Raw genomic sequence first — 10,563 nt, 5'->3', positions numbered from 1 at the left:
GGGCGGGGCCTTGTCCACTCTGGCTGAGGCAGGGGCCAGGCAGGACCGGGGCTGGCCGGGCACTGAGCGCACTGGGCAGCCTGGACCAGCAGAGTGGACAGTGAGCCTGCTCTCATGGAGGCCAGGCCTTGCCAGGTAGAGGCTCCCCACTAGAGCCCAAGACCTGCCTCTGCCCAGCCCTGTTCTCCCTGTGGACAGTCCTGAGACTGTGTTGGGGCCAGTCCCACCTCTGAGCCTCACCTCATCTGTCCCTCGGGACCATGTTGACTGCTGAGAGGAGCCCCAGGGTTCCAGCTGTGTGAGCTGTCCAGGCCACGACTGGTGAGGACCCCTAGGTGCCCAGCACTGAACATCCACCCTACACACCCCAGCTTCTGAGGTGGCCCCTTGGCACTAACAAGTGGGCCTGCTGCCTGTACTTAACTCCATGTCTGCAGTTTGCACCCCTCAGACCTCCCAGCCTTCTCCTTGCCGGGAATGCACTTCCCCCATTCTTGACGCCAACCCCGATCCTGCAAGACACTCCACACACACTGTTCCTTGAATCAGTCCTGAAGGGGCGTCACTTTGCCATTCTGTTCTAGGGAACAAAGAAGAGGATGGATGTGGGTCTACAAAGCTTAGGACCAAGTCAGAGGGTAGCAGAGGATGGGCATAGAGGGGAATGGGGCCTCCTGAGGTCTGGCCTGTGGAGGCAGGCCCCGGGCCTTGGGCACAGCATGGCCTGGTGACTTAGTCCCCCAGTGTTCTCACACCCACCATCACATGTACAGGTGAGGAAACAGGCCTGGGAGAGCGCCCAGGGAGCCCCTCAGATTCCCAATGAGGTCACTCCCCTGCCTGGGGTGGCCCCTAGGGGAGCCCCATGCAGACTGTCATTTTGAGTATCACCCCCTGTACGTGGTGGTAGTCCTGAGGTGAGACAGCAACTAAGTAAGAAACATGGAATGTTCTTCACTGAGCTGTGCTCACAAAGGCATTAAAAATCAAAATGGTATTATAGTACCAGAAAGGACTAACACTTGATTTCATTAATATGTCTTTTAAAAGAAGAAAACTTTCACCTCAGTTCAGTTTCATGGTTTTAAACATTAAACCTCCCAAGTCACTGGACCAAGTGGTAGACCTGAAAGGACATGAGTTCCTGTTCCGTCTTTGCAGTCACTGCTTGGATCCACTATTAACTCGTAAGGATGAGAGCGCGGCAGGGGTGGGGGCTGCGTGCAGTGACATTCCCGACATCTCTCAGCAGTGAGAACTTAGGATGTGTCTAGCTGCGTGTCACGAGCCCACCTGTGTCCTGGCAGCCCTCCGGAGTCCTGGTCAGCAGTGTCCCACGCTGAGGGACAGGCGTGGGTCCTGTGCCGACCCAAAGCGTATGCAGGCATTCCTAGACAGCAGTGGCGCCCGTGAGAGGTGAACGCTCTGGGAGCTGGTGCCGTACCACATGGAATTGTAAAGCCAAGGGCATTTTGCAGTGTTTTGGGGTGTTGGAACAGAGGCAGCAGGAGGCAGTGGCTCCTGAATGAAGGGCACGACAAGGTGAGCCTCCAAGTGTCCTGGCATCCTGCCTGGAGGCAGCTTCCACAGCCCAGCAGGATCACTGAGCAGAGGAAACAGATTTTCCTTTGGGGAGGACGAAGCGGTGGGTTATGGGGCAGGGATACAGGGGCTGCACCTGGAGAACCCCAAAGACCTGTGGGGAGTCCCCTCAAGTCCCTTCAAACCTACTGACCTCTGCAGGTGTGGCATAAAATTCCTCCATCCAGGGGATCAGAAAGCAGGAGGGCTGGGAGTTTGTCTCCACCAGCCAGGGTAGAAAGACCCTGTGATACACACGGCCAACATTATCTAGAGGAATACAGAAATATCCCGCACTAAACAAAGCAAAATTCGTTGGAATCAGGCAAAATTACCAGGCCATGCCGAGAAGAGGGGAAATGTAAGCTATAATCAGGAGAAATACCAGAAAAATAATAGTAACACTCAGAGATGACACGGTGAATTTGCACACAAGAACCTTAAAATAGCCATTGTAAATCTTACTAATTTATATCTTCAAGGATATAAATGAAACAAGATGAAAGAAGAAATGAAAGATAAAAAATACCCATGTGAAACTTATAACTAAAGGAATCTAAAATGAAAAATAACTGTAGAGAGAATTAGCAGATTACAAACTTCTCCAGAAGAAAATATCTATGTACTTGATGGCATATGACTAGAAACTACACAAAATGACAAAATTGGAGAAGAGAGACGGGGGGAAAAATGAGGTGTGAGAGTATCGGGCATTCTAACAGACATGTAACTGGACTTCTATAAAAGAGGGCAACAAGAAATAGTAATTTCAGCATCAGCTTGTCATAAGCCTACTGAGAGGATGATGGAGCTGGTATTGAGTCTACAGATCCGCGTGGGAAGAACCAATACCGGAACACGCCTGGGTTCCCAGTGTGTGAACATGGTATCCCCTTTTAGTTATGTATCCTTATTTCTCACATTTTATAGCTTTTTCGTAGAAGTTATGCTCTTTTTTTTTTTAATTTTTTTATTTTGGTATCATTAACTGCTTTCCACAATGGTTGAACTAACTTACATTCCCACCAGCAGTGTAGGAGGGTTCCCCTTTCTCCACAACCTCGTCAGCATTTGTTGTTGTTTGTCTTTTGGATGGCAACCATCCTAACTGCTGTGAGGTGATATCTCCTTGTTGTTTTAATTTGCATTTCTCTGATGACAAGCGATGTGGAGCATCTTTTCATGTGTCTGTTGGCCATCTGAATTTCTTCTTTGAAGAACCGTCTGTTCAGCTCTACTGCCCATTTTTTAATTGTATTATTTGCTTTTTGTTTGTTCAGGTGCGTTAGCTCTCTGTATATTTTAGATGTCAACCCCTTATCGGATCTGTCATCCATACTGTACGATGCCTTTTTGTTGTGCTGATGGTGTCCTTTGCTGTACAGAAACGTTTTAGTTTGATATAGTCCAACCTGTTCATTTTTGCCTTTGTTTCCACTGGCAGTAGAAATATGTTCATGAAGAAGTCGCTCATGTTTATGTCCAAGAGATTTTTGCCTATTTTTTTTCTAGGACTTTTATGGTTTCATGACTTACATTCAGGTCTTTGATCCATTTCGAATTTACTTTTGTGTATGGGGTTAGACAGTGATCCAGTTTCATTCTCCTACATGTAGCTGTCCAGTTTTGCCAGCACCATCTGTTGAAGAGACTGTCATTTCCCCGTTGTATGTCCATGGCTCCTTTATCGTATATTAATTGACCGTATATGTTTGGGTTAATGTCTGGAGTCTCTAGTCTGTTCCACTGGTCTGTGGCTCTGTTCTTGTGCCAGTACCAAATTGTCTTGATTACTGTGGCTTTGTAGTAGAGCTTGAAGTTGGGGAGTGAGATCCCCCCACTTTATTCTTCCTACTCAGGATTGCTTTGGCTGTTTGGGGTCTTTGGTGTTTCCATATGAATTTTTGAACTATTTGTTCCAGTTCATTGAAGAACATTGTTGGTAATTTGATAGGGATTGCATCAAATCTGTATATTGCTTTGGGCAGGATGGCCATTTTGACGATATTAATTCTTCTTAGCCACGAGCATGGGATGAGTTTCCATCTGTTAGTGTCCCCTTTAATTTCTCTTAAGAGTGTCTTATAGTTTTCAGGGTATAGGTCTTTCACTTCCTTGGTTAGGTTTATTCCTAGGTACTTAATTCTTTTTGATGCTATTATGAATGGAATTGTTTTCCCGATTTCTCTTTCTATTAGATCATTGTTAGTATATAGGAAAGCTACAGATTTCTGTGTGTTAATTTTGCATCCTGCAACTTTGCTGAATTCCGATATTAGTTCTAGTAGTTTTGGAGTGGAGTCTTTAGGGTTTTCTATGTACAATATCATGTCATCTGCAAATAGTGACAGTTTAACTTCTTCTTTACCAATCTGGATTCCTTGTATTTCTTTGTTTTGTCTAATTGCTGTGGCTAGGAACTCCAGTAGTATGTTAAATAACAGTGGAGAGAGTGAGCATCCCTGTCTTGTTCCTGATCTCAGAGGAAATGCTTTCAGCTTCTCGCTGTTCAATATAATGTTGGCTGTGGGTTTATCATATATGGCCTTTATTATGTTGAGGTACTTGCCCTCTATACCCATTTTGTTGAGAGTTTTTATCATGAATGAATGTTGAACTTTGTCGAATGCTTTTTCAGCATCTATGGAGATGATCATGTAGTTTTTGTCCTTCTTTTTGTTGATGTGGTGGATGATGTTGATGGACTTTCGAATGTTGTACCATCCTTGCATCCCTGGGATGAATCCCACTTGGTCATGGTGTACGATCCTTTTGATGTATTTTTGAATTCGGTTTGCTAATATTTTGTTGAGTATTTTTGCATCTATATTCATCAGGGATGTTGGTCTGTAGTATTCTTTTTTGGTGGGGTCTTTGCCTGGTTTTGGTATTAGAGTGATGCTGGCTTCATAGAATGAGTTTGGGAGTATTCCCTCCTCTTCTATTTTTTGGAAAACTTTAAGGAGAATGGGTATTATGTCTTCACTAAATGTTTGATAAAATTCAGCAGTGAAGCCATCTGGTCAGGGGTTTTGTTCTTAGGTAGTTTTTTTTTCTACCAATTCAATTTCATTGCTGTTAATTGGTCTGTTCAGATTTTCTGTTTCTTCCTGGGTCAGCCTTGGAAGGTCGTATTTTTCTAGAAAGTTGTCCATTTCTTCTTCTAGGTTATCCAGTTTGTTGGCATATTTTTCATAGTATTCTCTAATAAATCTTTGTATTTCTGTGGAGTCTGTCCTGATTTTTCCTTTCTCATTTCTCATTTTGTTTATGTATGTAGATTCTCTTTGTCTCTTAATTCTGGCTAGGTGTTTATCTATTTTATTTTCTCGAAGAACCAACTCATTTTCATTGATTCTTTCTATTGTTTTATTCTCGATTTTATTTACTTCTGCCCTAATCTTTATTTTGTCCCTCCTTCAACTGACTTTGGGCCTCATTTGTTCTTCTTTTTCTAGTTTCATTAATTGTGAGTTAGACTGTTCATTTGGGATTGTTCTTCTTTCCTGAGGTAGGCCTATTTTGCAATATACTTTCCTCTTAGCACGGCCTTTGCTGCGTCCCATAGATTTTGCAGGGTTGAACTATTGTTGTCAATTTTTCTCCATGTATTGCTTGATCTCTGGTTTTTATTTGATCATTTATCCATTGGTTATTTAGGAGCATATTGTGAAGCCTCCATGTTTTTCTGGGATTTTTCAGTTTCTTTGCAGTTTATTTCTAGTTTTATACCTTTGTTGTCTGATACTAGTTGGTACAATTTCAATCTTTTTAAATTTACCGAGGCTCTTTTTGTGGCCAAGTATATGATCTATTCTTGAAAATGTTCCATGTGCACTTGAGAAGAATGTGTATTCTGCTGCTTTTGGGTGTAGAGTTCTGTAGATGTCTGTTTGGTCCATGTGTTCTAGTGTGTTGTTCAGTGCCTCTGTCTCCTTATTTTCTGTCTAGTTGGTCTGTCGTTCAGAGTGTGTGGAGTATTGAAGTCTCGTAGAATGAATGCATTGCATTCTATTTCCCCTTTTAATTGTTAGTACTTGTTTCACATATGTAGGTGCTCCTGTGTTGGGAACACAGATATTTATAATGGTTATATCCTCTTGTTGGACCGACCCCTTTATCATTATGTAATGTGCTTCTTTGTCTCTTGTGACTTTGTTTGTTTTGAAGTGTATTTTGTCTGATGCAAGTACTGCAACTCCTGCTTTTTTCTCCCTATTAGTTGCATGAAATATCTTTTTCCATCCCTTCACTTTTAGTCTGTGAATGTCTTTGAGTTTAACGTGAGTCTCTTGTAGGCAGCATATAGATGGGTCTTGTTTTTTTATCCATTCAGTGACTCTATGTCTTTTGATTGGTGCATTCAGTTCACTTACATTTAGGGTGATTATCGATAGGTATGTACTTATTGCCATTGCAGGCTTTTGATCTGTGGTTACCAAAGGTTCAAGGTTAACTTCCTTACTATCTCAGAGTCTAACCTAAATCACTTAATATGCTTTTACAAACACAATCAAAAGGTTCTTTTTTTCCACTTCTGTTTCTTCCTCCTCCATTCTTTATATATTAGGTATCATATTCTGTGCTCTTTTTCTGTCCCTTGATTGACTTAGGGGATAGTTGATTTAATTTTGCATTTGCTTAGTAATTAACTTCTACTTTCTATACTGTAGTTTTATTACCTCTGGTAATAGCTAATACACCTTATGAACACTTCCATCTACAGCAGTCCCTCCGAAATACACTGTGGACATGGTTTGTTGGAGGTAAATTCTCAGCTTTTGCTTATCTGGAAATTTTTAAATCAGTCCTTCAAATTTAAGTGATAATCTTGTTGCATAAAGTATTATTGGTTCGAGGCCCTTCTGCTTCATTGCATTAAACACATCATGCCACTCCCTTCTGGCCTGTAAGGTTTCTTCTGAGAAGTCTGATGACAGCCTGATGGGCTTTCCTTTGTATGTGATCTTATTTCTCTCTATGGCTGCTTTTAATAGTCTTTCCTTATCCTTGATCTTTGCCATTTTGATTACTATGTGTCTTGGTGTTGTCTTCCTTGGGTCCCTTGTGTTGGGAGATCTGTGCTCCTCCACGGCCTGAGAGACTGTCTCCTTCCCCAAGTTGGGGAAGTTTTCAGCACTTACCTCCTCAAAGACACTTTCTATCCCTTTTTCTCTCTCTTCTTCTTCTGGTTCCCCCATAATGCGAATACTGTTCCGCTTGGATTGGTCACACAGTTCCCTCAATAGTCTTTCATTCTTAGAGATCCTTTTTTCTCTCTGTGGCTCAGCTTCTTTGTATTCGTCTTCTCTAGTTTTTATTTCACTTATGGTCTCCTCCACCGTATTCAACCTGCTTTTAATACCCTCCATTGTGCTCTTCAACAATTGAATCTCTGACCGGAATTTATTCCTGAGTTCTTGAATATCCTTCCATACCTCCATGAGTATGTTGTTTTAATTTGAATTTCTCTGATGACTAGAGATATGGAGCATCTTTTCATATCTACTTTAGTGGTTACTCTAGAGATGAAAATATGCTTCCTTACTTCCCTACAGTTCACCTTAGATCAGTGGAAAAACACCTCCAGCCCCTCACCTAGCAGATTCCTGTGGCCACATCTGCATGTTTTAGATCAAAACACGATTGTGTTGAGTAGTGATATTCATATTCACCCTTCCTGTACTTTCATTCCTCTGTTTTTATCCAGTTAGACTAATTACTGCAGTACAAATTGTTACCTGTATTTGTATGAAAATATCTTCATTCTGCCTTCATTTTTCTTATATGCAGTGTTTCTTATGTCCACAGTGCATGTGGTTAATATCACTGAGACTCCTGAATTCTGCTGTCTGATGAGAGGTGGGTTTGGCTCCCCCAGGCCACAGATTACCAGCTGCCTGGAACCTGTATGTCTTTAGAGCAGGACTGTTAGGATCTGGAACCCACCCAGGATTTCAAAGGAAAACCGAGTGTTTACCAAGCACCTGTGGCCTTGAGAGACTCAAACCCAGAACTGTCACCTGCAGCAGGTGGCCACTAAAGCCCCGCTCACCTCGTGTCCCAGCCATTCTCTACTTGGAGGGTTGTTCTAAGTGTGTGCGGGCTGGGGGTCAGCCAAGGGTTTGAGGGCTCCCTTCTCTCTGGGACACCCCCCTCCTGTTTCCAGTGCTCAGGTGTCTGGTACCTTCCCACCTACCCCATGCCACACAGACTGGCCCACTTGCAGTCGGATTCCCACGAGAGGGTGCTTGGGGAACCCACAGAGGGCATGACAGCTGAACTACACCTCAGGACCCCAAAGGGAGAGGGTAAGGTGTCCAGGCGAGGGGACCACCACGAGCACCCAGTGCTGGCTCTTCGTGTTGGTGACAGCAGCTGCTACCTGCAGAGGACAGACAGACTGGGCAGTAAAGGACGTGAGTCTGGGAGCCAGCTGGCCTGGGTTCAAACCCCAGCTCTGGCATGTAGCCACTGTGTGACCTTGGAAAAGTGATTTAACCCCTGTGCCCTGCCTTCCTGTCTGCGTCTGGGACGACAGTAATGCTGTCCTGCCAAGAGCTGACAGGAGTGTGAACACAGGCAAACAGCGCAGTGTGTCCACTGCCCCCTCCCTGGTGGCTCCTGTCTCCCACCTGGACCCCCTGACCAGCCCCATGCCAGCCAGTAGGCCTTGCTCTGCCTGGCTCATCTGTTCTCAGCAACCACCTCATTGCCAGCCCATTACTTCACGTCCCAGGCTGGGGCCGATACAGGCCAAAGACAGAACACTGGGCTGGTGCCCACTTCGGCACCCCACAGGCAGGCCCAGCTGGGCCTCCACCCCTCTTCACTGCCACCAGATCTTTGCATCCCAGCCCCCAATGCACATTCTCAGCAGTCACATAACAAGTGCATTTATTATAACAATAAGTAAACGTGAAATAAATGTGCTCTAACTTCTAGATATGTGACAAACACTCTTGCAGTTCAGTGCATTTCAGTACAGACACACAGCCACACTGTGCAGCCCTGGTGCTTGGCGCCACACATGTGGCCCACAAGCCAGGGCCCACAGGCAGCCATCTCTTCCCAGAACACTGCAGCGTCCCCAGGTGCAGGCAGGGCTGTAGTGCAGCCCAGGAGGTCCTGCACCAGACTGCCTCCAGCTTCGCCCAACAGCTTGAGGGCCCAGACTCCAGGCCAGCAGCAAAGCCGGGCCTCCCAGGACAGACACTCCCGGCTCATCTCTGCCTTAGCACTGCTGGATGTTCTGACCTGGTCCGCTCCAAGGCCTGAGGGGACCAGGATGCAGGACCAGAAGCAACCCCAACTTAGGGGGGGGTCTTGGGAGCTTCAGTGTCATGCTGAGCGCACCCACCCTGACCCTCAGGGCAGGCCCCCTCAGTTCCACAGGGCGGCGGACCCGCCTCAGGGCTCACTGGCAGCACTCAGCCACATGCCTGAAGAGGTCCTCGCCCTGCTCGTCGCTGAAGCACTGCAGGCAGTGGGGGCACTGGAGGTCCCCCTGGCCGCCTCGTGTTCCTCTGGAGTGCTCGCGTTCTGCAAGGCCCTGCAGCCACTGGGACCCAGTCTCAGGCCTCCGGCCACTGGCTGCTGCCCACTCCAGAGCACCTGTTTCCAGGTACCTGGGGGCCTCACTCCCAGCGTGAATCCAGCAGGAGCCTGGCTCTCGGGAGTCCTGGAAAACAGGCAAGGGGCTGTACACTGACCGCACTGGAGGCCACGGGCAGCACCCTGGGTTCACTCCCACCCCTCACCCTGTCCCCTGCTTTGGCCCAGAGCCCAAACAAGGAGCAGCTCGGTGGGGGAGCTGGAGAGACCACCAGACACTCCTGTGTGGGGTCCACCCCCACCCAGGGCCAGAGGCAGCCCTAGGAGACATGCCCCACGCACTGGTGTGGACAGGTGGGGAGTCAGGCAAACTGCCCCAGCCCGGCTCTGCGCCTCTGCAGGACCTCCAGAGGCAGCAGGGGCCCTGGCACAGCTGGCACAGGGCTCCAGATGGCCAGGAGGCACTGTGGCTGTTAGTGCCCATTTAGTGCCCATCACTACCTGCCTGAGAACTTCATTCCCATCAGCACAAGTGTGGATTTTCCCTGTGGGACTATGGCTTATTGCCCACACCTGTAAGAGTACCAGTGTCCTCAACCCAGAGGCCGAGCAGCAGTAAATGTCCCCAGTGCCCAGCTGGAAGGGACACAGGCCACTGAGGGCCAGCACCCCAGTCCCCGCCAGGCCCAGAGCTGGCTCTGCTCACTCCTCCAGCCACAACTCATGAGGCCGCCTGGGACCATCCTCTCAAGTCCATTGCAGCCACAAAACCCACAGGAAAAACCAAATCCCAGGAAACCCACACACACTGCGCCAAAGGATGTTACCCCCGACACACACACACCGCCCCCACAGGGGACGCACTACAGGATCCCCAGCAAAACCAAGTCCGGAGGCCTTAGGAAACTAGGAACCCAAGATGGATGGCAGGAAGGCTGCTGGGGCTGGCAAGGCCTTCGGACACCTCCCCGTTAGCCTGCAGACCTCAGGGACACGGGCCCCACGTGGGGCCCACCTGCCCCACCATGAGCAGCAGCTGTCTGTGTCCAGGCCACCACTGTGGACTTAGTGCAAAAATGGAGGAAGGGGTGTCCCCCACGGCACCCCTGCACCTCTCAGTGGGGAAGCAGAAGCAATAAACAAGGCCCCACAACCTCACAAGACGGGGTGGTACAGGGGGCTCCCGCTGTCCCCAGGCCCGCTGAGGAGCAGCTCTAGGTGAGCTCAGCACCCCTGCTCCATCAGGGTGTATCAGTCTCCAGGTGCATCTCCAGCCAGTCTGTGTCAGGATGGATGTTCTTTGAGGGGGGCCAAGCGTTTCTTCCAGGTAATGGCCAAGGGGGTGAAGAAACAAAGGCCCCTGGGACTTCTGCAGAGCACCAAGCGAGCCCAGGGCTGGGGAAGCAGCATGTGTGCACCAAGGGCCCC

The 10,563-nt window shown here is 47.7% G+C and overlaps 1 protein-coding gene across 2 annotated transcripts in view; it reads right to left on the bottom strand.

Annotated features, from left to right (window-relative positions):
* Positions 1-8,461: 8,461 nt before the first annotated feature.
* Positions 8,462-10,563, bottom strand: part of TNIP2 (TNFAIP3 interacting protein 2) — a 34,287-nt gene continuing 32,185 nt past the window's right edge. Inside the window, exon 6 of one of the 2 annotated variants that reach the window (XM_036921240.2) lies at positions 8,462-9,262. In XM_036921240.2, the coding sequence (XP_036777135.2) occupies positions 8,999-9,262 (264 nt within the window). In that variant the 3' untranslated portion in view covers positions 8,462-8,998. The remainder of the gene's footprint in view (positions 9,263-10,563) is intronic. The other variant, XR_008997656.1, reaches the window with a different exon arrangement.

This window comes from Manis pentadactyla, chromosome 5 (assembly GCF_030020395.1).
Source record: "Manis pentadactyla isolate mManPen7 chromosome 5, mManPen7.hap1, whole genome shotgun sequence".
NCBI classification, from domain to species: Eukaryota; Metazoa; Chordata; class Mammalia; order Pholidota; family Manidae; genus Manis; species Manis pentadactyla.
Note: the sequence above shows the minus strand (reverse complement) of the source record. Positions and strands in the feature narration are given on the sequence as shown.